This window comes from Corythoichthys intestinalis, chromosome 7 (assembly GCF_030265065.1).
Source record: "Corythoichthys intestinalis isolate RoL2023-P3 chromosome 7, ASM3026506v1, whole genome shotgun sequence".
NCBI lineage: Eukaryota > Metazoa > Chordata > Actinopteri > Syngnathiformes > Syngnathidae > Corythoichthys > Corythoichthys intestinalis.
Window position 1 is genome coordinate 38897761 of NC_080401.1, and position 27681 is coordinate 38925441.

A 27681-nucleotide genomic window follows, 5' to 3' on the forward strand; every position below is an offset into this window, starting at 1 on the left:
AAAACACACCAAAAACTTCAGTGTAGAATCCCACAAATCCCCTAAGCTATTAGATGCTTTTAATGTTTCGAGCATTAGTTACAAAAATTGTATAAAAAGCCTCTCAGGTTTAAATAAAGGACTATTTCAGTATCAAGTTAACATTTTAAAACAGTAAATAAAATACTCAAGTCCCCATTCTGTATCAGCAGCTTTAAACTACATTCATTTAATTTTGCGAATCAACTGTTAAAGTTGTTAAAATTGCTCCCGTTATTCCATAATTTCCCTTCTGTCTACTTTCGACATGTGAAAGTTTTAAAACTGTTTTGAAGACAGATTCAAGTCAAGATTTTGCCGATTTAGGAGTATTTTAGATTTTTAAAAAAAGTTAATTAGGTTCGCTTGGAAGGTTCACAACAGCCTACTAGGGAAGTCTTCTGCTTTAAGATGGCGGCTGTTTACTAACGCATCTGGTTTTCAATACTTCAATGTTGCTAACGCAGTCGAGTCTGTCGTGTAGCATCTAGTTCTATATACATATGATATCTATTATCTCCAGTAAAACGACGTTGACGTAGTTTGTAGCGGCTGTCAGCAGCAGTCAGGTATTCTTGTGTTTTTTTATCCAGCGGCATGAGTTGAGCTAAAGCCGTGAGTTGAGCATTGGCATTACCCGGGTCTATGACAAGCATTATGTTTACTTTCGGGACGCAATGCGGTCAGTTTCTCATTGCGTCCCGAAGACCGCGCTGTGCATTAGTGCCGCTTTACTTGACATATTTCAATAATCGGAATTTGGATGTTTGTGAATCGTTCTCAAATCTTCCACGGCCGAATCGCTCAAGGATGTAATGACGGCTGGGCATGTTGTACCTTGGTTCTAAGTGTTGGATGGTGCGTCTTTACTCACGTGAGATAATGGCTCGTCATCCAGAATGAATTCTTCGGCAATGACTCTTGTTATTCCCGGGGCTTTGGGACTGTTGAGTGCCAGTTTGTCACGCATAGCAAAAGTTTCTGCCAGTGTTAGTTGCGTAGGACTTTTCTTTTTGTCTTCGGTTTTCTTAACATACTCCTCATATTTTTGTGTAAATGCTTGATTAGGTTGGTTGTAGTAAAACTTCTTACAGCTTTACCACTACGCTTGACTTTATTGTGGCATATGTTGCACTCTGCCTCTTCGTCTTTGTCGTCCTATAAGGTGAAATGATCCCACACAGCTGACATTTTTACCAATAAAGTCTCTCGGTAAATTGGGAGACGGTAATGTAGTTTGTTGAAGGTGTGCCGTAAAATGCGGACCGGATTTTAGGGAAACCGAAGCAAAAACTGGAATGGATTATGTAAATCAGTGTGATGGAAAACCCGGACCGGACATGAAAAAAAAAAAAAAAAAAACTGGATCGGAAGTCTGGATCGGAATTTTTCCGTGTTGGCCAATCCGATAGCGATGCGCATTTTTTTGCCCATATCGGCGTCCGATCTGATCCAAATATCGGATCGGGACATCTCCAGTTAGGAGTGTAAGAGGCAGCTAAGATTTGTTGATATTTCAGACTATTTATGTTGCCTTCCACCCTGCAGATCTCTCGCACACCCCCATACTGGATGTAACCCCAGACCATGATTTTGGTAATGATGTAACCACCAAACTTCATTCTTTTCTGAGTGAATCTCAGATCCATGCAGGCTCCAGTAGGTCTCTTGGACTTAAAAAAAAAAAAACTGGATTGGAAGTCTGGATCGGATTTCTTCCGTGTTCCGATCCGATGCGCATTTTTTTGCCCATATCAGCGTCCGATCCAAATATCTTTTTCTCAAATAGTCCGCTTCGTTTTGTAAATGTAAACACGCATCCGAACTCTAGTATGATGTATGACAATAATAATGGACCCGGAAGACAGAATACAGAAAGAAAAAACATATACAACAGGCATTAAAAAGGTGTCAGTATCCACAGTGGGCAATAGAAAAAGGTGCAGGACAGGTCAAAAACAAGAACAACACAACACGGGGGGAAGGTAAAAACAAACAAAACAAGAACACAGAGATATGGTGACGTTGCCGTACGTGAGGGGAGTCACGGAACATATCCAAAGGGTCATGAAAAAAATACAACATACACACACCGGTCAAATCACACACAACACTTCGCCAGATATTGGTCCACCCAAAGGACAAAATCCATCCAGAAAACCTACAGTTGTGGTCAAAAGTTTACACAGTTATTTCTACAACTCTGATTTTTCTCCGATAGAGTGATTGGAACAGATACTTCTTTGTCACAAAAAACATTGATGAAGTTTGGTTCTTTTATGACTTTATTATGGGTTAACAGAAAAAGTGATCAAATCTGCTGGGTCAAAAATATACATACAGCAACACGAATTAGCAATTTCTTGTGAGTGATTATTGACTTGAACAATCATTGACTTGAACAAGTCAGGAAAGTCACTTGGAGCCATTTCAAAGCAGCTGCAGGTCCCAAGAGCAACAGTGCAAACAATTGTTTGTAAGTATAAAGTGCATGGCACTGTTTTGTCACTGCCACGATCAGGAAGAAAACGCAAGCTATCACCTGCTGCTGAGAGAAAATTGGTCAGGAGGGTGAAGATTCAACCGAGAATCACCAAAAAGCAGATCTGCCAAGAATTAGAAGCTGCTGGAACATAGGTGTCAGTGTCCACAGTCAAGCGTGTTTTGCATCTCCATGGGCTGAGAGGCTGCCGTGCAAGAAGGAAGCCCTTGCTCCAAAAGCGGCACCTTAAGGCTCGACTGAAGTTTGCTGCTGAGCACATGGACAAAGATAAGACCTTCTGGAGGAAAGTTCTGTGGTCAGACAAAACAAAAATCGAGCTGTTTGGCCACAATGCCCAGCAATATGTTTGGAGGAGAAAAGGTGAGGCCTTTAACCCCAAGTACACCATGCCTTCAGTCATGCACGGTGGTGGTAGTATTATGCTGTGGGGCTGTTCTGTTGCCAATGGAACTGGTGCTTTACAGAGAGTAAATGGGATAATGAAGAAGGAGGATTACCTTCAAATTCTTCAAGATAACCTAACGTCATCAGCCCGAAGATTGGGTCTTGGGCGCAGTTGGGTGTTCCAACAGGACAATGACCCCAAACACACATCAAAAGTGGTAATGGAATGGCTAAATCAGGCTAGAATTAAGGTTTTCGAATGGCCTTCCCAAAACCCCATTGAGAACTTGTGGACAATGCTGAAGAAACAAGTCCATGTCAGAAAGCCATCAAATTTAACTGAACTGCACCAATTCTGTCAAGAGGAGTGGTCAAAGACTCAACCAGAAGCTTGACAGAAGCTAGTGGATGGCTACCAAAAGCGCCTAATTGAAGTGAAAATGGCCAAGGGACATGTTACCAAATATTAGTGCTGCTGTATGTATATTTTTGACCCAGCAGATTTGATCACTTTTTTCTGTTCACCCATAATAAAGTCATAAAAGAACCAAACTTCATGAATATTTTTTGTGACAAAGAAGTATCTGTTCCAATCACTCTATCAGAGAAAAATCTGAGTTGTAGAAATAACTGGAAACTCAAAGCCTTGACATTATGTTGTTCACAAGTGTATGTACATTTTTGACCACAACTGTATGCAACTCAATATATGAAATTCCATGCAAATCATGCAATAAATCATACATCGGGGAGAAGGGAGGAGCTTCATTACAAGAAAAACACAACACAAGAAGGAATGTGAAAAGGAGACAACAATGAGACAAACAATGGCAATAAAAGAACAATCACAACAAGAACGTCACAAATCAGCCATCACCAATCACTGCAAAAGGGAAAACCACATCATGGACTAGGAAAAGGCCAAAGTCATCCGCACCGAAGAAAACAAACATCAGCGCTGGATCGGGAAGGCCATTGAGATCCGCAAGCAGGGCCCGAGGACCATCAACAGGGACGAGGGAGCATACATACTCTCTACGACCTGGAACAGCATCTTGGAAAAGTGAATGGGCAGCAGAGGGCTTGGCTCGCCTGTCATTCTGACAGGTGAGTCACGCCTTCATCCATCAGCTGATAAAGACGCGTCACACCAACATCTGGGACTCTCTGACGGAGGCGGAAGTGCTCGCCGAAACATGTCAGGTAAATAAAACCACCTATAAAACCACCGACTATTGCCTGGGATAAAAGAAAAGGTTTGACGAATTTATTAGTGTAAGCAAAATGAACTCTATACAACGTTATCATAAAAGCACCGAGGCACTCTCAATCAGTGATGATGTATCAAGTGTTTAAACTGTCTGTTGTTGAAAGCAGTTTTCGGCCGCCTGGGTCACCGCTTCGTGTGGCCATTCGGTTCTGAACACACACATACTTGTCTTAGAGGTTCTTCCATTTTTAATGCATTCGCTGACCTAGTGCCTTGAAGAAACATTGTACAGGTGGTCGTATTTAATTTTAATTTCGCGCTGAATCGGAAACAACAGTCCGAGCGGACTAATCACAGTCCATTTGCGTCACGTCACCACTTTGATGTGATGCCCCGTCAGAAATTTGTGGAGGATCACGTAGGCTACGGCAGAGCGTCGTAAATCGGGTCTGCCTTGATGGTGTAGGTCTGCCGCAGAAGTATAACTCGGCCTTTAGAGTATTAAGGAAACAAACGCCTGCACCAGAGGCACCATTTTTCAGTTGTTTCTTTGCCCTTTTTCCGGCGGGGATGGGGGTGGGGGGTAGTTCGGTTAGCGCAGTGTGAATGCTAAAACTTTTCAATAAGTCATTTGCAAGTGTGGATATGAGGTAGGTTCTCCAACCGGACCTTGGTCCTCTTGGTCGCGTGTGAACGTGTACTTCATGACGTCACATGCAAGGGTAAGAAATTTGGGATTCTTGTATTCAGTGGCGCCACCAGGGGGTGGCCAGGGGTGGCCACGGCCACCCCTATAAATTGGTTGGCCACCCCACTGTCCACCCCACTTGCCAGCATATCGTTAGATAGTTGGAGCATCAGTTATGCATTTCATCCCAAATTAATGCATTTATTTTGAATTGGTAAATGTAGGGCTGTCAAATTTATCGCATTATCGGGCGGTAATTAATTTTTTAAAATTAATCACGTGAAAATATTTATCGCAATTAACACATTCGCGATATGACTTATTCACGCATTACCGCAAACAGCCTACACTGGCGCCGTTTTACTTATATACAGAGATAAGAGGCAGTGTCAAGAGACTGGAGTAGATACAAGCATTCATTGGGGCCGTGCTTTTAATTGGCAAAACCTTTCATTAGTATCATCAAATATTACACAATACACCAAAGTATATCAGTAGCCGTGTCCTTAAGTCTTTCTGATAGTTTTCCCCTGACCTTTTTACTGCTATAATATAACGCAAACCTGAAATTATGGCTTTTAGTTTTGGCCAGCCCAAGATTTTAAGTGGCCCCATCTGGCCACCCCTATGAAAAATTTCTGGAGGTGCCACTGCTTGTATTTGATTGGCTAAGGTAGTACTGGTATTAACAGATATGCAGCTCATTAGCCTATAATGGGAGTGGAAATGTTTATAGTCTGAAAATTATATTACCTACATTTGAAGAGATTATTATTCAAATTTAAAATGAGTGCCTTTGAACTACAACGATCGGGACCCGGCCTACAGCAGTTTCGGCGGCAACAGAGGGCCTCGTGGCAGCGGCTAGTGAGCGGCGTGGCAAGGAGCTTCCTTCGAAGCCGTCCTTCACCGCCTACGAGGGCAACCTGCCCCCCAATACAGTCCAGGGCGACCTGGACGACATCTTCAAGGGCCTCAGCATACGCAGTGTCAGACTGGTGCGCGAAGTTCAAAGGTTTCTGTTATGTGGAGTTTGATGATCTGGAGTCCCTGAAGGAGACCTTGGCCTACGACGGCGCCAATTTAGGCTCCAGGTCGCTTCAGGTAGACATCGGCGAGGGACACAAACAGACGCGAGGGGGGACAGGCTTCGGCTTCAAAGACGACGGTCGAGGCCGAGGAGGTCCCCGAGAAGGACGCGACGACTTTGCAGACGGAGGCTTCAGGGACGACTACTACTCGAGAGGCCAGAGTCGGGGCGGTGGCCGCATTGGCAATCGCCAGGGCGGCGGCGGGATGGGCCGATTCGGAGACGGACCACCTCGTGGAGGAACCACCGACTTTAGGGAACCTTCTGAGGAGCGCGCTTAGCAGCCGCGTCTTCAGCTGAAGCCCCGCACCATGTCGGAGCCTCTCAACCAAGTGGCCAAACCCAACTCCGCCATCTTTGGGGCCGCCAAACCATGACAGGAGCAGTGACGCGTTTGTGGCGGCCAGGCGAGAGAGAGCAAGCGAGCGGACGCTGGGAGAGCGGGAAAAGGTTTCGTTGCGTCAGTGTAGACCACCAGAACAAAGTCAAAATTGTTGCCCATTGTAAGCAGCGCCACCTAACGTGATCTGCTTTGACTTCCTTTGCCCCAACTTTTCGCTTTCTGCTCTTGGTCCACACCCAGGGGGTCCGTTCCGGTCCGGTCCCGAACTGGACCATTTTGTCTCTACGTGCTCTTGTGGACCGGCTCAGCGAGCTCTGATTGTTCAGGTTTTTGTCTCGTGTGTTCTGGATGTGGCAGACACTTTCTTACTGTACAAAAGAAATAAATCGGCTCTTTTAATTTTTTTTTCTCTGTGATAATGATGGCAATAAACAAAATAATCCAACATTAGGAAAAAAAAAAAAATTAAACAAATAATGAAATAAAATGAGTGCAACTTTGCTCAATAAAGTTGGAAAACACTGCATTAAATATGTTGTGTGAAAATCACCTATGACATAAACCCCATCAAGCACTACTCAGAATAGGAAGTGACCAAATATCGTGTGTGCAAAGTAGCTGCAAAATTCCCACAGACATCCTGTAGAAAGTTTTCCTAGAAAAGTGGAAGATGTTGGCGCATGTAGGGACTGAAAACTGCCTCAACACAACACTTCCTTAAGGTTTTATGGCCAGGTGTCTCAAAACCCCATGGGTCCAATCATGTTTAAAAGGAAGAATCTTTTTCCCATGTCCATTTTTAGATAATCAGTTTGCTCTCACAACCACAAAAGCACGTCCTACCGACTACAGGTTCACGTCCGGTAATTCTTGGCTGCACAGAGAAAAAGACAACTTTTATGACTCCGGGTGCTGGAGCACTTAGATTAGTAATTTGGTTTTCTCTATTGACCTTGGCCTACATAACAAAGTCACGTTTTATGTTTATTTCATATCATTTGCATGAATGAAACTTGTTTTGGTCTGAGATTTGTTATTTCCAAGAATTGTTTGCCTTTTATTTTGCACATCCTTTTTCAACTGCGAAACTCAATTTACTGTAAATTGGTGCACAACTGCCACTGTTTAAAGAGGTTTTGATTTACCTCAAATAAACCTAAGATGTTCTAGTTGGCTTTTGCTGACATTTTAGGAAAAATATCTAAGCGCATAAGCTCTGGTTCCAGGTTCCACAATGGGGAAAGATCAAATTGTTTAAAGGTATCAGTCAGCAGAATTGTACAAAAGAAATAAATATACAATCCAACACAGTTTTTTTTTAGCGCCTTCAGGATTCTTGTCATTATTAAGTTTTATAGGTTATACAGTTCACATTAGCGGTGGAAAGTTTAAACATTTATCTTGGTCTCCTTTTTCATATTCCGAAAACCTGGCATTGAAACAGTGGTGTGGAGACTTTTATAGGTACTGTAAATGACTCATAAAAATATAGTGTGAACTGTTCTGAAAGTAAAATGATGTATTTATAATGGCCTGTGCTTGTTTTCATGTAGTCTTACCCACAATGAGAACTGGACTGGATTCTGAATTTTGCGGTGCAGAACATCTAAATGTGCTTGCGCAAAGCCTCAAATCTGGTGATCAGGTAGGAAAGTTCTAACCTTTCACAGAGACAATCATAGAATATTTGTCCGGGCAATCTGGTTATTCTTGTGATTTAGCTGAAGATCAGACCACATTTTGTGAACTATTTAAGTAGAAATGTAAGAAATCCTCAAAGGTTCACATTAGGGGTGTGACAAAATATCAAAATGGTGATATGTCATGATACGTTGTATCCCGAATGGTTATCGATATGCTCCTGCCAAGAATCGAATTGAGATATCGTTTTGAAAAGGTGTCAGTGTTTAAAAAAAAAAAAAAAAAAAAGGGACCAACAAGTTGCTACCAAATCTTCCACCATAATAGTGTCTCAGGTAACTCTAAGGCTGCCATTGACGGTGCTCGACGCCCAATCTATTTAGACTGGGAACGTTCGTTCATTCGAAATAGGGCTGCAGCTATCGATTATTTTAGTAGGCGATTAAACGATGAACTATTTATTTCGAATAATCGGATAAGGGACATAAAAAAATCAAAATACCTGAGCTGAGCCTCACACGGTATATATATATAAAAAAAGGGGATCTATGTACAACAAAAGAACAATTGGCTAACTTACATAGCAAAGGTTTGCTAGCTTAAATGCTATAAAATGCTAACACTTTTTCACAATGCTCTTAACAAATGGCTCAGACACATATTCCCACAAAAAAAAGGCTAAATATACCTTTAAACTAAATTAAGAATGCATTAAAGAAAAAAAAATCTTAGCTTATGTTGGTCTTAACAGGGAGCAGATGGATTCAGCCATGTGAAATCAGGTAGAGGGCCGTGTATCCACCCAAATACTGTATTGGCCTGAATATAAGATAGTGTTTTTTGCATTGAAATAAGATTGAAAAAGAGGTCGTTTTATATTCTAGACGTTATACCCATTCACGACGCTAGATGGCACTAGATATCATTGAAGCGATGTTCTGTCATGACAGATCTCAGCTACTCTGAAGTTTAACCAGTTTGCATTATTTTATTGCAATGTTTTTCCTTATTCAGATTTGTTTCAAGACTGCAGTTACAGTTAAGATTTCTCTTTGATGGTTAATGCGGTCATTGCAATTTAGTTGTTTTATCACAATAGATTGGTTTATTTACATTTCAAAAACCAGAAGCTATTCATTTACGAATGTAATTGCACTTTGCACTTTGAACATATTTAAATGTTCAGATATTAAGATTTAAATGAGGCAAAATAACATGTTTTTTCTCTCAAATATGTATTGCCCTAATCATTTGTTTTGGATGTACTGTAATTATTTTCTGTATAAAAATTAATTTGGGGTTCAAAAAGTATTTTTTCAAACTTGAGCTTTGAAAAAGAGGGGGTCGTCTTATAATCGGGGCCGTCTTCTATTCGGTCCAATACGGCAAATGAAAATAAATGCAAACACTTTCAAAACAAACCATTACAACGCCAATTTAATTAAACGAATACTCGAAGCAGCAAAATTATATAGTTTGAATCTTTTTTTCTAATCGAATACTCGAGTTAATCAATTAATCGTTGCAGCACTAATTGGACAACAGAGCATTCAGTCATTCTTTTCATCCGATTTTTCGGCGCATTTACAGGTCACTTGCTGTTCATTTACAGGTCATTTCCTGTTGAGTTTGAGTCACTACCTAATCATTTGGGTGATTCCCGTGTCACTTCCTGTTCTGTCAAAATACAAAATCTCAAAATAAACAGGAAGTGACTCATACAATACCCCCAAATCAACAGGAAGTAACTGAAAATCAACAGGTAAATGACCTTCAGTGGCCCAAAATTACCTCATTTCCTGGCATTGGCAGCCAATGACGGCCATAGAGGTTCAATCCGTTTGAAGTGGGAGGGACCACCCACCCCGTTCAGATGGATTGGACGTCTACTAGTAATAAACTCATTCCAATTCACAGCAGAAGCTTGTTTTTCTGTTTATTAGTTGTTTGTAGAATATCCTAGAATGATTTCCTGACCAATGTATCGTATCGCTAATCGTTGTATCGCCATATCGTCAGATCGTTGTTATCGTGAGCTTTGTATCGCAAATCGTATCGTATCGTGAGGTAACAAGAGGTTCCCACTCCTAGTTCACATGCTCTTTCCTCCCACTGTACTGATTATTATTCCCAAAGGTTAACCAGCGTATTGTTAATCAGGGGTGTCCCTGATGTCCCTTTCAACAATGGCTTCTTACACAATTACACGTATCCATTTTTAACAACATGACAGGCTGTACAGATCACTTCCAGTCTTTGGACATGTGAAATGATCTGAGCAGATGTTGATCCCAGAAGGGAGTTAAAGTTGTGTTCCTGTCGCCACAAGTTCCCCATGTGACTTTTCCTTGCAACATCCCACAGGAGGCAGCAGCGAACCGTGCAAGAAGAACAGTGGACGAGGCCAAAACCAGCTGCCTGCTGCACCTCACCGCTGACCACCGCTACTTCAACAAGTTTAAGTCTGTGGAGGCTGTTTTGGCTCAGGTGACCTTCACACACCTTTTGCCTGGCTTTGCTCTTTCCAAAGTTAAATGCCTCACTTGGCTTTAGAATTTTTCAGATAACTTCACACTAATCTGAATCACGAATAAAGCCAGATTTAACCTCTAATTCTCCCGATTTTATAATGATTAATTGTACAGCCGAGCACCTTATCCTCAGAAAACATGAATAGACAAAGCAGCACTTTACTCTACTTTATCTTGCGCATGGAGCAGAAGATATCTTGCTTATAATATTGAAAAAACATTTCGTTTTTCTGACATGTAATGTTGGAGAAAAACGTGAAAGAAAAACCACTAATTCATTAAAGTGCCTGCAACAGCATTAAAAAAAATCTTTTAAATAGCATTACTATGTGAATTAGAATCATATTTTGAGACAATTTCACTTTATACAACAATTTGGCAAAGCGCAGATGATGAGAAATCAGTCTTTTAATCTGCCGTCTAGCCACGCCTTTCATTGTAGCGCTCAAGCGTCCCCAGCTGGAGGATGACATCGGCAGGGTCACGATTTCAGCTGACTTAGAATTCAGCCCACTGAGAAGGACGATTCAGAACAAGGAAAATACGTCATCATTGTTTCAATCTCTCTACTTCAATATTTTTACAGGATATTTTTTTTAACAAAGTATTTTTCCCCAATTGCTAAATAAATGGTATGGTCATGACAAATAACAGTTTTGTGCTAAATGGAATATTAAATATTAAAAATGCATTTATTCAGTATGGCAGGGCAAAATTACTGCATAATGATCAAAACTGTTGACTTCATGCACCTACCGAACGGTATCTTATGCCACTGGACTTAGTTTGGCTTTTGTCATTTTCCTGCCCCAGCTTCGGAGACGGAGGAAAAAGCGTAAGCAAAGCAGGAGGCGTGACAGCTAGCCGACATGCTTACCCGAACCGAGCAGCGTTTCCAAGTCTTATTCACGCCTTTCGAAAACGAAAAAGCACACAAAACTACCTTGGGTCATGTCACACGGTGGGGTTGAATGTCTTCACCGACAACTTGCGGCGAGCAAGTTACAGCTCGTCGTTCCCCTGCTGCGTGCAGGAGTGCTCGTTGAGGGCGAAGCAGCTGGAGAACAACCGCCGGACGAACTGGCCGACATCAGAGGAGCGGGTTGCTGCCCGAGCCTAAGACGAAAATAGTGGTCTATTGCCGGGCACACGAAGAGGGCAGAGACAGCTGGAAGTCTGGACAATGTGGCAAACCGCAGACGAGAGCGGGGGGCTTCACGAGCATAAGCCGAGTATAGCGTCCTCTCGGCGGGCACGTGAAGAAGACTGAGAGGGTTGTGCGGCAAGCCACCAGTCGTCGGCGGAGTGGCCTTATTGGTGGACAATCAGCTTCAAAATCCAAGCCACCTCCTTATTAAAACGTGTGCCAGGATCCCAGTATTTGACATAATACAAAACACATAGTTACTAGGGTTGCCACCTGTCCCTTAAAATAAGGAGCGATCTGAAATTGGGAAACATGCTGCGTTCCGTATTGAACTAATGCGTAAAATAAATGAATAGATACATTTCTATGCATTTTAGGAGTTTTGGGGATGTCTCTTTTTTTCTCTGCCTGTACAGCTTTGGGCGCGAGGGGGGTGTTCCATATTTCTTATTTCCGAAAGGTGGCAACCCTAAGAGTTACTCACTTCCTCGTAGGTCCAATGGTCCCACAGTTGGCCAATCTCCGGGGTGAATGGGAACCTTTAGAAATCCAAAAAGGCTTATACGCCTCTTCCTGGTGCAGCAACAAAAACCTGCAGCAAATTTGGCTGGCGTGATGCAAAAAATAAATGAATTAATCCGCAAAATCGTCTGAATCCGCAGTCCATCTACATGCTATAAAGCAATGCTGTATTGTAAGATGCTGACCCGGGTGACCTCACATTCGCATTCATCCTCACCCCGAGACTGGAGCCGGAAGTCACTTATTTTCATGGCGCGGGATTAAAAAAATTGAATAAATAAAACGATCGCTTCCACACATATCGAAGCGGTCCATTTTATTCAGGAGCATAAAATACCGCGTGGAATATAAAATAAACATGCTTTTTGCTGTCACGGGCACTTTAATGTCTTTATTACTTGTGCTTGAATTGTTTAGTGTCAGTTATGCCCAAGCATATACACATCTAAAATTACTGTGCTCGTAAGCGATGACATATTTTGTGTTTAAACATTATTTTGACTTTTACATGAAGGTCATTTATTCAGTACAAGGCATCTGTCCCTTTAATGCCAAAAACATAAGATAAGTGTTGCTCGATCCAAAGATGTTTTGAGTGTCATCCATATTAGGAAAAAATAAATAGCCAAATCCAGACTTTATTTGTTGACAGCTATATCGCAATTAAAAAGCGCTTGGGTCATATCGAAGCCATGCAATTCAATGCATCGATGGGATACGGGACGAACACTCCGATGCTCACGGAACCGTTCGAATTTTTAAAATTTTGATTCCATGTTTCGTTGCCCTGACCGCCGATCGGAAAAAATAGCTGCCAAACACCACGAAGAAGAAGCCACATGAAGCGTGTGTTTGTGCATTGCAACTTTCAACCATGAGCACGGTACGGCGGCACTCAAAAGTTTGGCTGAACCTCACAAAGAAAAATGACCAGTCAGCTCAGTGCAACATTTGTAACACGGTTGGATCATGCAAAGGTGGCTGCACGACCAATATGATTAAACACCTCCGGCTTCATGGAATACAAGTGCCAAGTAGTGCAAAGCTGAGTGCCGCATATTTGACATGTTGCGCTGGTCCTCTAACCAGTCAGAACCAGGGGAAGTAAAACAAAAAATTACGTATGTCTTCTGTTGCCCCCCTGACCCGACCCCGGATTAAGCGGTAAAGGATGTATGGATGTATGGATGGATGGAACAGTACAAGAAAAAGTCGTATGATTACACCGGGCTAATGTAGCTATATAAGCAGCTACGTAGCGCGTTGCCGCCACGTTTAAAATCAACAGTTTTAAAAGCATCGGTTTTACAAATAAGGAAATACTTATTATTTTGCCTCATCTACATCAAATTATAATCAATAGAAGAATGTATACTAATGCTTCGTCGTAGCTTCCAGCTAAGGTACATGTACGTAAAGTGCGTAGCGGCTCACAACTACCTTACTCCTACGTAATATTTGAGGCTTTTTCTCGCTTTCTCATATTTATGCATTCCAGTTTCATCTACACCCAGTGATCGTGTGTTCTCCACTGCAGGAGACACTATCTGTCCCGAACGCTCACGCTTATTGCCTGAGAAGGCAGATATGATCATCCTCAAGAGAAACTGTTTCTGATTTTTACTGTACGCGCTGCTAATCTGGACTGGGTTTTACAAGTTGTTTTTTTTGTTGTTGTTGTTTGTTTTATATTCTGCACTAGGTTAGCCCATAAGCGGGAGCTCAATAACATGTCAAAATATAAGACACTCTAAAATGTTGGCAAATGAGTATGTGTAAATGTTTTCTACGTGAGCTTTAAAAAAAATAAACATCTTTGTGAAAGTGCACTCCAGTGGAAAGAAACTTGTTCATATTCAAATTCAGAATGACTGATATTTATATAGAAGTTAAAAAGAGTTAATTGAAAGTTCATATAATTTAAACATAATCAAGAAGTTAAGAAATTAATATAAACTGCATTTTTTTTTACCCTGCCTATTAAAAGAATCAGAATCGAGAATCGTTTGGAACCGGAATCAAAAAGTGGAATCAGAATCGGAACCAGAACCGTTCAATTTCAAGCGATGCCCAACCGTAATTCACGGTGTTGAATAACAACTATTCAGACAACAGAACGTGATTAACTGGTAACGATTAGAGGTGTACGAAATTTCCGATTCTTAGATTATTCGCGATTCGGCCGTGGAAGATTCGAGAACCAATCACAAACATCCAAATTCCGATTATTGAAATATGTCAAGTAAAGCGGTACTAAAACACTGTCAGAGCGAGAGTAGACATCATGCTTATCAATTGTCATTACCCGGGTAATGACAATGCTCAACTCACGGCTCTGGCTCAACTCATGCCGCTCGATAAAAAAAACAATAATATCTAACTGCTGCCGACAGCCGCTAAAAACTACGTCCACATAATGCTATGGTAGATATCACATATATAGAGAACTAGATGCGAAATGACAGACTTGGCGGCGTTAGCAGCACATGTATAGAAAACTAGTTGCGAAATGGCAGACTTGCCGGCGTTAGTAAACAGCCGCCATCTTAAATCAGCAGACTTCCCTGGAAGGCTTTTGTAGCGAACCTTCCAAGCGAACCTAATTAACTTTTCACTAAAATAATCCTAAATCGGCAAAATCTTGATTTGAATCTCTTTAAAACAGTTTTAAAACTTTCACATGTCGAAAGTAGAGATAAGGGAAATTATAGACTAACGAGAGCATATTTTAAAGTGTATGTCAACACCTGGGGAAATGCTAATATTCCATCATTTATCCATAAACGAATGCCTTTTGGATTCATATCATGTCACTTCGTGTAATTACACACATCGCAACACCAAGAAAATTAGAGAAATTTGGGTCAATTGCAAGCTAAAAAGACCCGCCCCCGAGATCCCGGAAATCTGGCAGATTGTGGGCGTGACATCAAAACAAGGAAACAACCGGCTCAGTGCTTTAGTACTGAATGGCGGCGATGATGGCGGACAATTACGTTTCTAGTTGCAGCGACGAATCCGACGTAACGAACATTCTTCTAATGGTGACGAGGAGAGTTATGAACCTTTCTTTGGTGTTTTGGGTTATCAATTTGAGCCCAAACGAAAGCCAGTGCAGCCTAATGAAATGATCATTGAGGGGAGCAATCACACTGATGAAACCCCGACAACAGTTCGTGTGGGAAACACCAAATGGTATGTTTTGCATTTCTTTTTGTGAAGCTGATACACCGTGACCGCAAAATAAAGTAATGTATAGAATAATTATCATTTAATATGCTATCATCGGTTTCGCTCTGCCAACCGACACAAATATGAATGGGATTAGAGCAGGGGTCCCCAACCTTTTTAGCACCACGGACCGGTGTGATTTGGGTCTTTTTTTCACGGACCGGTGTCCCTCTTTTATATTCAGTTGGACTCTCAATGTTATCCAATGGTGCTAAAAAACTATTTACATCACAAACATACATGTGCAACACGGAAATGGCGTAAATTAACGCTTAACGACACGGCGAAGTCGTTAAGCGAGAGAGCTACGTGCAGTTGTTGTGTGCGCCAAACATTGGAAACGTAAGTTAATATTCCTTTCTTTAAAGAAAGTTTGTAGTGTGTACTTAGGAATCGCTGCATTCGCGGTCCTTTTTAACGTTACGCGCATGCCAACTTTGTCAGAACACCGGCAATGTGTGGCAGAAAAATACAGCAAATATAAAATAGCATTTGTTTTTAGCCCCGTCGTGTTAAGTGCAAGGAAAAAATACAACTCACCCGCTGAATCAGTGCGAGGGCTGAGTTTGTTTCGTTGAGACGAGATGGTCCCGAGATGGGAGAGTGAGAGAAGCTAGCATCAAGCTAGCGATGTTGGAAATTGTAGCACAGTTTTCAGCGCGCTCCAAGCAATGTCGGGATATTCCGAAATGACTTTAATCCAGAACTTCGGTAGAGTTGTTGTCTCAAATGTACGTTTAAGTCGCCGTGATTTGCGATCTCTACAAGCTGATATTCCTGTTCCACAGACATGCTCGAATCACTCGATTTATTCACATACGGGTCACGAATTCACTCCTTCGCAGTTCGTGGGTCTTTAGTGATTGGGAAGTAGCATAAATTTTGTTTTCTTTGAGGTTGTAGGCACATCTTCTGGCTCGTCAGGTTCCCGTTTTCCTGTAAAATTGCAAAATTAGCCCTCTTAGCACTGACGAACTTTACTCATTGTCTGCATAGTCCAGCTCTTTTTCTCGCGTTCGGGAACTCATGGGTACTACATTGCGACAAATGGCTATTTGTAAACCACATAGCATGACAGGTTTGAACCATTTTAGCGATTTTTTGATAAAACACGAACGCAACTCTCTCGTCGATAAACAACGATGGCACCTGCCTCGACCTTTTGTTTCCTTGTTATGACGTCTCCGCCCCATTCGGCTGTTTCCGGAACACTTTCGGAAATGTTCGTCATTTTCAATCTATTTTCGATAACTGCTCATTAATGTGATTGATTTTTTTGTTAACTTTATCAATATTTGTTATCTTGGCACATAACGGTTCTATTGATGTCTCACACGCCCTTTGCGTTTTCATACCCTTTAACAACTTTAACGGTTGATTCTAGTGCTGTCAAATTTATCGCGTTAACGGGCGGTAATTTTTTTTTTTTTAATCAATCACGTTACAATATTTGATGCATTTAAAGAATGCGCGGAATGACCCGCTCATGCATTGCCTCAAACAGATTACAATGACGCATTTTTTTTTTCACATTGAGCGCTAAGAGGCAGAGAAATGCGAGTGGACACAGGCGTTCATTGGACCGTGCCATTTATTTGGATAAGCTTTGGTAACTCTTTCATAACAAACATAATTATTGAGGCCAGCAACGTGGGGAAGAGTGACAGGAAATGATCTTTTTCTTAACACGCTTCATTGAACACAACGCAGAACATACACGTACCATTTGCAGCCACCACTGACAGTCATAGTTGCCCAAATTCCCATCATGCATTTGGGCGGAACAGTTAAGTCACTACAGTATCATTTAGTGAAAGCGCAACAAAAATAATATTCCAATCTCTCTCTCAAAAAAAATAAAATAATGGTCACAAAAAGAAAAGCGCTCAATGCAAAGAGAACTGGCTTTCCCAATCAAAACAGCTATGTAAAACACACATAAAACTTACTCAAGACTTTGGTCGAACTCAATTCGAACATTTCGTTTAGCTCAACAAATACACTAGATGGCAATATTTAGTCACAATATACAAACTATCAGAGGTCTCGTACGTTGTGAAGTCAACACTCAAATGAACGTAAGGTACAAGTCGATTTTTGTAACTAATGTACGAAACATTAAAAGCAGCTAATAGCTAAATCAGTATTGGGCTTGAATGTCATGTAAATGTGAATCATTGTTTGGCTAAAAATCCTACAATTACTATCAAATCATTAGAGTTATGCCCTTATTCCAATAATGTTTCATATCCAAACAATTATTCCTTTACTCATTATGACACAAGTTGTTCACCTTTTGAAATGTTGCTTTATTTAGCTAACAAAAGTCAACAACAACTGAATGAAGTGTTGCTCCTGCATGGAATAAATAATGTAATAAATGTCAGGGGATGAAAAGCTTTGCAGATATCCGACATGGCGTTGCACACATCATGTTGTGCTTAAATAATATGTTCTAACACTGTGTTCCAACAACAAAACACATTGTCAACTTACCAAAATGTAATGAGAACTATGTTATTATTAGAGGTGTACCATTACAAACAATTAGTGGTATTTGTCCTATAAATCCTCTCATCACTTCCCCTGACCTCCTTTGCATTCTTTCCACGCCAAGCAATCACATGCACAGACGTGTTGTCCCTGGTTCTCTGCCAGATTCTTGTAAGGTGGACTATCAAAATATATTGTAAGTGATGCTGTGATATGATCTGTACGTTTAAATAGACAAAAGGTTGTTGTCAATCGCTGCTGGCCTGCTTTCATCATCTCCTGTGTCCAAGGTGTCAATATTTACAGTCAAGGAAATTCTCCCACCCTTTTTTTTCCCGCCTGTATATACCCTCAGACTGTCACGCGTGACTGCTTTTCACGTGCATCTTTAAGCGTAAGACCTCTGAGGAAAACACCTCGTGGTATACTAACTGTGCTGTGTGCTTTTTATCCGATATGGCATGAATAATATTATTAATGATCAGAGGGCAGTCCAAAAGATTAGTAAGGGGCCTGGACATGCTGCACTCGCCTCCTAATACATTCAGAATTCCTTTATGTACAAGGTTATTACAGGTCGTTTATTGAAACTGAATACAATGGGAAAGACTCATTGGCCGCAATTGACCTTCAATTCAATTAAACTGTGGGGATTGGCAGTGAATGATCATGTTTCACTGCTATAAGCATCTATGGACGTCCAATCCATGAGTTAATTGTTATACAGTATGAATTTGTTTCTGGCAGTATTAAATACATCATGTGCTTGGTGGCTGACATAAAGTGACCTATTAGTCCTTATACATTTTCACTTAATTATGTGGTTTGTTCCAGGTTGCTTCCTACATGCGAGCTGTCAATGACATATATGACAAAGTGGAGTTCGATGGAATCAAGCTGATCAACTTTAAAGTTAAATCTCTCACTGTAAGAAGCTATTGCATACCAAACTGTTCAACAGCTAATCTACTGGTTTAAAACTTAACTCACACACTGTGTAAGAAAAAGAAATACATTTCTTTTAGTCATGCTAACTTAAGATTTTAAGTACCGTAATTTTTTAACTATAAGCCGCTACTTTTTTCCTTCATTTATTTGGGTTAATAGGCAGCACATGCCTCCTAGCATGCATTGCATCACCACAGATGTAAATAATCGTCAAAAGTCATGTTCTGTCCTAATTGTTTATTCAGTTACTGTTCCAGTTGTTTCTTTAATTGCTTTTTATGGTATTTAGTAGGGGTGTAACGGTACACAAAAATCTCACTTCGGTACGTACCTCGGTTTTGAGGTCACGGTTCGGTTCATTTTCGGTACAGTAAGAAAACAAAATGCAAAATATAAATGTGCTACTTGTTTATTTCACACCTTTGTGCTTTCAACAAAAGGAACATTAGCCTATACAAAGCTAGAATTCTGCTCAAAAAGTAGCGGGTATTTAAAGATAATCCAACCACAATTTGCCTTTCAGACCCCGGGTATTGGTCAGCTTTCTTTCTGAAAGAAAGAAGAAAAAAGAAGTCCTGTGCTAAAGAGAAAAGCATTCCCAATGACAAAGATATTAACATGTATTTTACAAATGAAATGCCTCAATGAATCATTTTTTTCCCCTTAGGAACGGTTTTCAAAAGCTTTATTGGTGGATTTTCTCAAGTTAAAGCGCCACACAGAAATTAATAAATTTAATTGTGTAAGGAGGATCTGTGTATTATTCTTATTATTTAATTACAGTTGTTTTAGCTCATTTCAATTTATTTTATTTAAATGGGCTATTATTTATTTTATTATGTGTTTATATTTTATAAATGTGATGTAGTATTCATTTAAATTGTATATTTTATGATGTATAACCAGGGGCGCACATAATTTTTTCGCCCAGGTTCTCAGAGGAGGACCTGGAGATGTGACTTGGTCCTCATTGAGCTTGAGAGCCGACCCGCCTGATGCGATAAATTTATGACAAGCTTTACTTAGAGCCAATTAACTTTAATTAATTATATTAACAATTAATGCTTGATTAACATCAACTGGCCCAACAAAATTGCCATTACTTTGAAGTGAAATGTAAAGAAATAAAAAGCACCAATTCAAAATAAAGGGCATTATGCGGCTCCCACATTAACTCCAAGCCTTTTTAAAAGTGGGATGTCCTCTTCATAAGACCTCATTGAACGTGCATGTTTAGCTTTGTAAAATGCGAGCAAAAACACGTTTGTCAGTGCATGTCGCTGTTCATTACCTTTATTCCGCGACTTGTCCATAGGGCGAGTGGGGTCATGTCTGACATCGATAGTTTGCTTAAATGCCACATGCTCTCTGTTTTTTCGTGCTTTTCAAAGTTTGGATGGCTGAAATTCTTTGACCCTACATAAAATGCGCTGCTCTTATCGGCGACATTGGGATTCTCACGGCACATTTTGTACCGCATATCCGTGCGAGCATCATTTGCTTCTAGCCATGATACCTCCTGTAGCCACTTTTCAGCAAAAGCCCTTTTTTTCGGTAGCTCCGGTGACGTCTCTGTCGTCTGTCTGTCTTTTGACGGGGGTGGGGGAACATGGAAGTAATTACTCAGTGTGGCCTGCCTCTTCGACATTTTGAAAAGTTTTTTTCTCGTGTCCGCCACAAATACAGTGGTCAGCCATCGGTACGCAAAAGCGTATGGAAGCCGTTGAGGGCCAGTGCGTTTGTCTACGTCCAGTACGCATGCGCGCATGCTACCACTTATGTGCACCCCTGTGTAAAACTTTAGTTCCTATGTCAATATTAGTTCCTACTTGTTTTGTTGTGGTAGGAGGGTTTTGTATTGAACACGGGGCCGTGTTGGTTATTATTATAGCAGAGAAGACAGCAGTAAATCAACAAAGACAAGTCAACTGTGCCCCGATCTACCACTCAAGAGATCTGATGGACTCAAAAAGTGGGTTACGATTGCATATTAGTTTGAAAATTGACCGGATCCACCGTATTTTTACACGAGTGACTTCCGGTCTGCCCAATCCTACCTACCGGTAGTCGTATTGACGCAGGAAGGTCGCGTCTCGCATCAAATAATAAACTCTGCCGTTCTTTTCGCGTGCGTCGTGTTGAGCCGCTTCTGAGCAGTGGCGCCCCCAGGGGGTGGCCAGGGGTGGCCACGGCCACCCCTATTTGTTGGCCACCCCACTGGCCACCCTGCTTGCCAGTATATCGTTAGATTGTTGTAGCATCAGTTATGCATTTCATCCCAAATGCAAATCTGCCAGCACCTGCTTTTCCCCAGTAATTATTTTGTTTTGTTAAATATACACCTTATGCCTAATATATACATAATACAATAAAACAGAATTATTGTGGAACTCAAAATGTTGACTGGACAGTTATGGACTATGCACATTAAATCATTAGTAACATAAAATATTACACAATACACCAAAGTATATCAGTAGCCCTGTCCTCAAGTCTTTCTGATAGTTTTCCCCTGACCTTTTTACTGCAATAATGTAATGAAAACCTGAAATTATGGCTTTTAGTTTTGGCCACCCCAAGATTTTAAGTGGCCCCATCTGGCCACCCCTATGAAAAATTTTTGGAGGCGCTACTGCTTCTGAGACACGTCTAACATGCGGCCGCACTGGGACTAGTGTGCATTGGCTGATTGACTTTAACGCCTGCGTTTCACTGAGTTCTCGTGGTGGCCATGTTGTCGCGCCGTTGACCTTTCTGGGTTATACTGTCCTACCGTGTTGGTCCTCGTTATAGTAGAGAAGACGGAGTAAATATAATCTATACAAAGAAACTGTAACCCGATCGACTCACAGCCTCGAAAAGTAAGGGTTACATTACGTCAGAAACTCGTTCGGTACGTCACCGTTCCGAACCGAGCACCACGTACCGAAACGGTTCAATACAAATGCATGTACTGTTACACCCTTAGTATTTAGTAAAACTTTATTTGACAGAGGCGTCGTAAGACTGTCATATTTATGACATGACACTATCATGGGCATTAAGTCATTAAGTATCATCCGGCAAATTATGTTACTAACTCCACTTCCATATAGTGTTACCAAAGACCATAATTAGTCATTAATGAAACAACTGGAACAGTAACTGAATAAATAATTAGCACAGAGCATGAATTGTGATTGATATTTACATTTTTAGTGTTGCAATGCATGGTAGGAGGCATGTTGGACAAAAACAGTGTTGACGGCAGGTGGCAATAGAGGTTGACTGTCTCCCCCAAGGGAGCAGTGATGGCCAAATGAAGATTCTTGAAGCAATAAAGCTTTGCAGCCAATTGGGTCAAAGCTTCATGCTGGTTCATTTGGTCTTATGACAGTCGTATGATGGCGCTGTCAAAGTAAGCGTTACTGGTTAACATCTTTTATTGTAAATATCCCGTAATACAGTGAGGACAGCTGCGGCTTATAGTCCAGTGTGGCTTATGTATGAACAAATGCCGTTTTCGTGTCACATTTGGTGGGTGGCGGCTTATTGTCAGGTGCGCCTTATAGTGCGAAAATTACGGCAGCTATAACTCAAATTCTTCAGTTCTCTCAAGTAAATTTTGCGTATTTCTAACTCAATTCATCAAATGAACGTTGTGAACTTGATTAAATGAGTTGAACCAACATGCATGATCAAGACTGTGTGTTTAACTCAGTTGTCTGCGAGCTAGCTGTCGCGATGGTAGCCAGTGTTCAATTCCCAGTTAGAGAAAATGTTCGATATATTTACTTGAACTGAAGCTCAGTTAACTTAAAATGTTGAGTTCGAACTACCCTAATTTTCAGACTATAAGCCACTACTTTTTCCCCTCATTTTGAATCCTGCGGCTTATTGTCCAGTGTGGCTTTTTTGTTGATTTATTTGGGTTGATAGGTAACACTTTATTTGACAGTGGTGTCATAAGACTGCCATAAGACCATCATAATTGTGACAATATTATGACACTATCATGGGCATTAATGAATGCTTATGACAGATGTCATTAAGCATCATCCTGCAAATTTTGTCACTAATACTCCATTTATGTCCAGCCCGGATCTTTTACATCTATTTAAAAGTGAGATCATTTGCCGCATGACACAAAATGACATCTGTCATTAGTATTCATTAATGCTCATGGCAGTGTCATGTCATAATTATGATGGTCTTATGACAGTTTTATGGCGCCACCGTCAAATAAAGAGTCACAGAATACCAGAGCTAGCAATTACATAAACAACAACTGAAGAAATAATTAGCACAGAAGATGAATTTTGATTCTTATTTACATCTGTAGTGCTGCAATGCATGCTAGGAGGCATGTTAGACAACAACAATGTTGAAAGGAGGTGGCAGCAGAGGTTCACTGTCTCCTCCAAGGGAGCAGTGATGGCCAAATGAAGCTTCTTGAAGCAATGAAGCGTTGCAGCCAATTGGTTCAAAGCTAATGGTGGTTCATTTGGTCTTATGATGCAGTGGTCAAATAAAGTGTTCCCGGTTAATATCTTTTAGTGTAAAAATCCTATAATACAGTGAGGACAGCTGCAGTTTATAGTCAAGTACGGCTTATCTCTGAACAAATGCCGTTTACATGTCAAATTTGGTGGGTGGCGGCTTATAGTCAGGTGCGCCTCATAGTCCGAAAATTACGATAAACTGATTCCAATTTACTTAGAATGTTGAGTTTGGTGTGTTAACTTGTTTTTTCCCCTTTACTTTTCAATCAAAACTTGAAGATTCAAATTAAATTTGTTGAATCGAAAATTCAAGTTTTGCCAACTTCTATTAACAATGCATATACAGCATATGACTAATGAGGAATAAGAATTACTGTACCTAAAAATTATGATATTCTGGCCAGGTGATGACTGAGGAGAACAAAAACGATCGTCTGAATCCTCTCTACATCGGCCCAGAGAAGCTGCTTAGTCTTTACTCGGAACAAAACTGGGGTAACTTCTGTCTGTCGTACCTGCTCACCAACCGAGACTATAGTGGAGTGCTCGGACTTGCCTGGGAGGGCAAGCCTGGTGAGTTACGACATACTTCATGGTAACACAGCCTTACAATAAGTCGTAGAATTTATTCTAAACAGTCTATTCCTTTTTGTGAACAGTATGTTTTTCAATTTTGAATATGTTCTCACTCAACATGGCGGCATAAAATTCCAATCAGAAAAGAGGAAGAGTGCAAACAGTAACATGAAGACCAAAGACTCATCAAAATATTTGACTTGAAAGCTGAAATAATATTTGTCTACTCTGCGTCAGTGTTTGAATATCTGCATGGTGTACCATTGATTCATTGCCTACATGACTGTTTGGACTCTCTGGTCATGACCAGAAACAGAAAATAGTGTTAGATGTTCCGTATATGTGTCAGCTAAGAAGAAAAGCTTTCAACTTTTCAACAAAGCTTCACACTCGTGTTGCTCGGTTAAATAGGACGCTGTAACAAAGTCAAAGAGGTGCCACAATCCTTAATTCAGTCTTGTTTTGCAGGAAGTGCTTTGGTTTCAGGGACCAAAACAAAACGTGAGGGAACTCCTCAATTGAGAAGGCTTTTCTTATGCATACACAATGCCTCAACATTGTTGCAGGGGATAGCCAACTAAAATTCTCGTGGGTAAATAAATATAGAGAACATATTTTTCCAGTAATACTGCAAATGTATTCTTTGAAAAAAATACAATCTTCCTTTTATAATATTTAGGAATAATATAAGGACTTAATCCTTATATGATTGACAGTGGTATGAAAAAGTATCTGAACCTTTTGGAATTTCTCACATTTTTGCATAAAATCACCATCAAATGTAATCTGATCTTTGTCAAAATCACACAGATGTAAAGACATTGTCTGCTTTAACTAAAACCACCCAAACATTTATAGGTTTTCAGATTTTAATGAGGTTAGCATGCAAAAAAATACAGAAGGGGGAAAAATAAGTAAGTGAATCCTCTGCCTAAGGGGGCTTAAAGAGCAATTAAAACCATTTTTTGCTAAACAATTTAAGTCAGGTGTGTGCCCAATCACTGATGAGTGGTTTAAAGCTGCCCTGCCCACTATAAAACACACACCTGGTAAGAATTGTCTTGATGAGAAGCATTGTTTGACGTGCATCATGGCTCGGTCAAAAGAGCTGTCTGAAGACCTGCGATTAAGGATTGTTGATTTTTTATAAAGGTGGAAAAGGATACAAAACCATCTCTTAAAGTCTGGATGTTCATCAATCAACAGTCAAAAAAGTTGTCTACTAATGGAAAGAGTTTGGCAATGTTGCTTCTCTCCCAAGGAGTGGCCGTCCACCAACGATGACGCCAAGAGTTCAGCGCAGAATACTCAGAGAGGTAAAAAAGAACCCTAGATTGTCAGGCACAGTTCAATATCTCTGTGCACACATCAACTATATGTAACACTATGGTCAAGAATTGTGTTCATTGGAGGACTTCACAGAGGAAGCCACTGCTGTCTAAAAAAAAAAAAAAATGTTGTTCATGTTCGCAATGTTTGCAAAAAGGCACTTGGACACTCCACTGCACTGATGAAACCAGGGTTGAATTGTTTGGGAGTAACACACAACGTCATGTGTGGAGGAAAAAATGGAACTGCTCACCAACATCAACACCTCATCCCCACCGTGAAGCATGGTGGAGGGAGCATCATGATTTTGGGCTGTTTTGCTACCTCGGGGCCTGGACAACTTGCAATCATTAATGGAAGAATGAATTCAAAAGTTTATCAAGATGTTTTGCAGGAAAACCTGAGGCCGTCTGTCAGACAGTTGAAGCCAAAAAGAGGATAGATGCTACAACAAGTCAATGATACAAAACACAGAAGTAAATCAACTTCAGAATGGTTTCAGAAGAACAAATTACACATTCTGGAGTGGCCAAGTCAAAGTCCAGACTTGAACCCCATTGAGATGCTGTGGCATGACCTAAAGACAGCGATTCATGCCAGACATCCCAGGAATCTGACTGAACTACAGCAGTTTTGAAGAGAAGAATGGGCCAAGATTAGTCCTGATTGATGTGCCAGACTGATCTGCAGCTACAAGAAGTGTCTGGTTGAAGTTATTGCTGCCAAAGGGGGGCACAAAATATATAAATGTGATGGTTCACTTACTTATTTTTACCTTCTGTCATTGTTTGCATGCTATCCTCATTAAAATATGAAAACCGATAAATGTTTGGGTGGTTTTAGTTAAAGCAGACACTTTTTCCATCTGTGTGATTTTGACAAAGATCAGATCACATTTGATGGTGATTTTATGCAGAAATGTGAGAAATTCCAAAAGGTTCACATACTTTTTCCTACCACTGTACTTAGTAAAGTGCTTCCTGTATTGCAATGCCGTTGTAAAATTTAAAAATTTGTAAAAACATTTTTCTTGTGTCATTATAATTGACATTTTTCATACTTTGATTTGGTACATAATTTTTACTTTTGCATGGTTTATTTCGCAACTATGAATTCATTCTCCGAATTCTACATCTTTTCAGTGTGGTCCTTATGTACCCCGGGATGTTGTAGCCACTGAGGGCTCAAATACACCAGTCACATCTTTGTTCAAGGTTCGGTCTGGCTTTATTAACACACGGCGCTAACAACACCTGTGGCTCTCGGTAGACTGTCTCTTTCTCACTCCCGCATCACATGAACAAAACAACATCATCGTAGAGTACACTCCATGGTGCCTCGGAAAACATCCCATCAGAATATTGCACATGGAACGCCATAGCAGAAGTTATGGGGATGGACGGGGAATTTTTATGCAAGTCATGTAATTTAAAACAGTAATTAAATAGTGTCGCAAACTCTTGGTAAAAGCAAAAAAAAAAAAAAAATCGGGGAAAAAATGTTCAGTCAAATCAATGTCTGATGAGTACAGACTCCGTGGGTTTGTCATTGTTTTGAATGCCATATTACGATGGGACGGAGTTGGCGGACTGCAGCCGTGCGCTGCCGGTATGTTTTGCCTGCTTTTGATGTACTGCGGGGCATGCAGTCAACAAAGAGCCGTGCCGGACCCGGAACGAAGATGCGTTTGGTGTATTTGAGCCCTGAGTGTATGCAACGCTACCATGTTTGGGATATGAATTTGATACAGGCTGGCAGAAACATAAATTTGTATAGTCGACCTTAGATTACCTTTACCTCCTCTACACGGTGTCCATAAAGTCTCTTTACCATTTCAAAAATTTATTAAAAATGCAATAGATATTTTATTGAGATTTGATCTATTGTATTCAGCGTTTATAGAAGTTTTTTTGACCTCTTTTAATACACTTCTACATGGGCACCATTAATTGCCCGAAGCACATCAAGACGGTACTCGATTTCTTGCCATGTTCGCTGTAGCATAGCCTCATCAATTGTAGCAATGGCATCAGTAATCCTTCGCTTAAGGTCAGTAATGTCCCTTATCTTTGTTCAATACACGATATCTTTAACATAGCCCCATAGAAAGAAGTCATTTCCAGACCAATGGATTGGAAGGGATGGGCCAATTCCTTGGCCGCCACGTTCACCAGATATCACTCCCCTGGACTTCTTTCTATGGGACTATGTTAAAGATATCGTGTATCGAAGAATCGAATCGAAGACTCGAAGTCCCTTAGCTGGGACTCGAAGAATCGAATACAGTAGAATCTGAATAAAATATCTAATCAATTGCATTTTTAGTAAATTTTTGAAATGGTAAAGAGACTTTATGGACACCCTGTATTTTGCAGACTTTGTGTGTGGTATCATTGCTAAAGAGCAGGAAGTTCTAGAATGGCGGAGTTGTGTTGGTAAGAGGATTCTTCCTGTCTGCTGTCATATACAGCTTTTGATTGGCTATCCTGGGGGGGCGTGAGAGCAGACTGCCACAATGACATGTGATTAGGCACCAATGAACCTTT

The 27681-nt window shown here is 40.7% G+C and overlaps 1 protein-coding gene and 1 pseudogene across 1 annotated transcript in view; both read left to right on the forward strand.

Moving 5' to 3' along the window:
• Positions 1 to 27681, forward strand: part of si:ch1073-396h14.1 (disintegrin and metalloproteinase domain-containing protein 10) — an 82190-nt gene that overhangs the window by 19021 nt on the left and 35488 nt on the right. Inside the window, exons 5-8 of the mRNA XM_057840506.1 lie at positions 7790 to 7881; positions 10242 to 10364; positions 18636 to 18728; positions 23635 to 23803. Of these exons, the coding sequence (XP_057696489.1) occupies positions 7790 to 7881; positions 10242 to 10364; positions 18636 to 18728; positions 23635 to 23803 (477 nt within the window). The remainder of the gene's footprint in view (positions 1 to 7789; positions 7882 to 10241; positions 10365 to 18635; positions 18729 to 23634; positions 23804 to 27681) is intronic.
• LOC130918595 (eukaryotic translation initiation factor 4H-like) lies at positions 4102 to 6282 on the forward strand (annotated as a pseudogene).